Source organism: Clupea harengus, chromosome 17, assembly GCF_900700415.2.
Source record: "Clupea harengus chromosome 17, Ch_v2.0.2, whole genome shotgun sequence".
Lineage (NCBI taxonomy): Eukaryota > Metazoa > Chordata > Actinopteri > Clupeiformes > Clupeidae > Clupea > Clupea harengus.
In genome coordinates this window covers 3,366,858-3,369,682 of record NC_045168.1, presented here as the reverse complement: position 1 = coordinate 3,369,682, position 2,825 = coordinate 3,366,858, and the positions used below count along the sequence as shown (strand labels likewise).

Genomic DNA, 2,825 nt, shown 5'->3' with positions numbered 1-2,825 from the left:
ACATCATCAATTTCGGAACGCACTTTCCCGAGCAACGAACGCTGTTTTCAAGGTAGTCTTACTAGTGCATTGACTTTCTTCTCATCTCACTATGTACACGAGCCTGCCGATGGGAAGCGATCTGTGATAGGTATTACAAGATAAGTAAGATTATGACTAATGAGCAAGCCGCCATTAAAACGTTAAATCCGTTTATTTTGAGTTCCAATCTACTGTGTTTCTGCACAGGTGTGCCAAATAGGATTATTACCAAAATCCTAAGCATGCGTTATTGACCCCATAAGGTGGGGTGGTAGAAGTAGCCCTCAACATTTCATTCTCAACAAATATCCCCTCTAAAAGCTTCGCGACTATCGAAACTTTTAGTGATCGGTGCGAAAGTTGTCTTGATTGTCCAAACACCAAGTAGGCGAATAAGTGGAAGAAAGCTCCAGAAATAAATGCGGGTAGTTGTGCCACGTCTAGGATGACTCGGCACCAGATTGTGACTTTGAATAGTAGTGTGGTAACCACGGACGCGTCTGGTGCTAGAGCTTATGCAAATGAATGACATGCAGCTCAATCATCTTCCATCTTCTTGCTTAACAGAGTAGTGGAATTACTGGCATCACGCAGAAATGAAAAGCTCACCACGCGAATGGCTGCGATGCGTCTGCCTCCTGATAATCTCCCAGACCGCGGCGTCTATGGTGCTTCTCAACTCCACTGATTTAAGCGCCCTGTTGGAGAAGTACGCGGACGAGGACGGAGACTGGTGGCAGGCGAAACAGCGTGGAAAGAGAGCCATCAGCCAGAGCGACATGCAAGCTATCCTGGATCTGCACAACAAACTCAGGGGTCAGGTGCACCCCCAGGCTTCTAACATGGAACACATGGTAAATGCATGATATTTTATTTATTATGTTGCATAGGTTTATGAAAGACGAACACCCAGGCATTAGTGATGTGAAAAGTTTGGTTGAAAGGGGGTGATTGCCACTATGCTGTTGCCAAAACGAGAAAAAAATATCAGATCATCTTAGATGTATAACCTCAGTATTGTGAACATATTAAATTGCATGCTAACTTCAGTTTGAGTTGCAAAAGAGCTATCTGTGGCTTTTTTTCATGTGAAAATGTTGAAAACCTCAATGTTCAGGTCTTTAATCATGCACTGTTGTCTTTGCACTCTGGACCAAGCTGAACTAACATGCCAGTGCAGGAGTTTGAACAGACTTCTCTTCCTCCATGTCTGTAATAACTGCTGAGATGTGCAATTATATAATTGATTTGTTGGAGGATCTCATTCAGAATAAAGAGGAGGTGGCCACCTCATTGGCAGTTTGGGTAAAGACAAGTGAGAGAGAAAGACAGTTAGAGCGAGAGAGAGAAAGAAAGAGAGAGAGAGAGAGAAAGAAAAAAGAGGGAGTTTTGAAAATGACAGGGACACAGTGAATCAGAGAAAGAGAGAGAGTGTGTGTGTGTGAGAGAGAGAGAGAGAGTGCTTAGCCAGCAAATTGCTGAGTGAGTGTCTCCTGTTACAATGGGCTGGCTTTTTTAGCCATGGGAGGCACCGTGGGGTAATATAAGGAAAGGCATGCTGTGGGAGAGAACTGAACTGAGGGAGATGAGCGAGCAGGACAGAGGGTCATCTTAGGATTTCATCCCGGCGTGGATCTCCTCAAAGGCTCACTCCCTTTCTCTCTGAATCACGTGGAAATGTTAGCAAGGCTCAGTGGAAGGTTATTGCTCAGTGTGTGTGTGTGTATGTTGCTGAGTATGTCTCTCCGCTCTTAACGCCATAGAAGGGGCTGATTTATTTTTCTCGCCTGTCTTACTGGCGCGCCCCGTCCGCTCCGTACATGACTCACGGGCGCAGTGAAGTGGAAGACCACCCATTTCACACACACACACTGGTGAGAGGGAGGGGGCGAAAGGAAGAAACAGATAGAGAGAGGGAGAGAGAGAGATGAGGAAGGTGGAGAGAGGGAAAGAGAGAGTGAGGAGGGAGAGAGAGAAAAAGGTGGAGAGAGGAGCAGAGGTAGAGGAAAAAAGAGAAATGAGACTGTGGAGAGATAAGAAAAGAAAGAGAAGCAAGGGAAAGAGAGAGGGTGGCAATGAAAGAGTGACAGAAAAAGTTGGTTTGAAGGACAATGACTTCAAAAATAAAAAATAAAAGAGAATGCAGGATAGAGAGAGAAGGAGGATGGGAGCGAATGCATGAGAAAGCGAGAAAGAAGTAATGAAAATGAGAGAGTGATAGAATGCAGGATAGAAAGAAGGAGAGAAGAAAAAAAATCAAAGCTAGAAAGAGAAGAGATAGAGATGAAGACCATCGGAGGATGTGACTGTGCCATGCAGTGGTACAGCACTCATGGTAGCAGCACTTCCTGTAGCGCCAGAGTAATGCCCCCTCCCCCTGTGCCCTCTCCCCTTCCCTCAGTGCCCCCCCACAATCTGTGCCATCCCCCCCATCCCCTGTGCCACCTCCCCTTCCCTCTGTGCCACCTCCCTTTCCCCCTGTGCCACCTCCCTTTGCCCCTGTGCCACCTCCCCCTCCCTCTGGTCCCACACCTTCCCTGGCACCAGCCCACATCCCCGGCCCAGGGATTTTTCTGGATGAGTCACTTTTAGGAGGTGTTGGCCCTTTGCAGCCTTCGGTTCATGCCCATCATCTCTGGGGGCAGCACGCTTATCCAGTGTTTGAGAGGTCTTGCTGCAGTTCTTTACAGCCAGATATACATGCGCTCTCCCAAGCCCCTGATTTAGGGCTGCTTTCAATGGGGAATGGGCTTTGTGGTATCAGGCTATTGTTTTCACACAAAAATGGGGATTTGGCTTCTATT

At 47.0% G+C, this 2,825-nt stretch overlaps 1 protein-coding gene across 1 annotated transcript in view; it reads left to right on the top strand.

The window, feature by feature from the left end:
- The first annotated feature begins 541 nt into the window (after nucleotides 1–541).
- Nucleotides 542–2,825, top strand: part of crispld1a (cysteine-rich secretory protein LCCL domain containing 1a) — a 13,422-nt gene continuing 11,138 nt past the window's right edge. Inside the window, exon 1 of the mRNA XM_012816173.3 lies at nucleotides 542–875. Within this exon, the coding sequence (XP_012671627.2) occupies nucleotides 618–875 (258 nt within the window). The 5' untranslated portion in view covers nucleotides 542–617. The remainder of the gene's footprint in view (nucleotides 876–2,825) is intronic.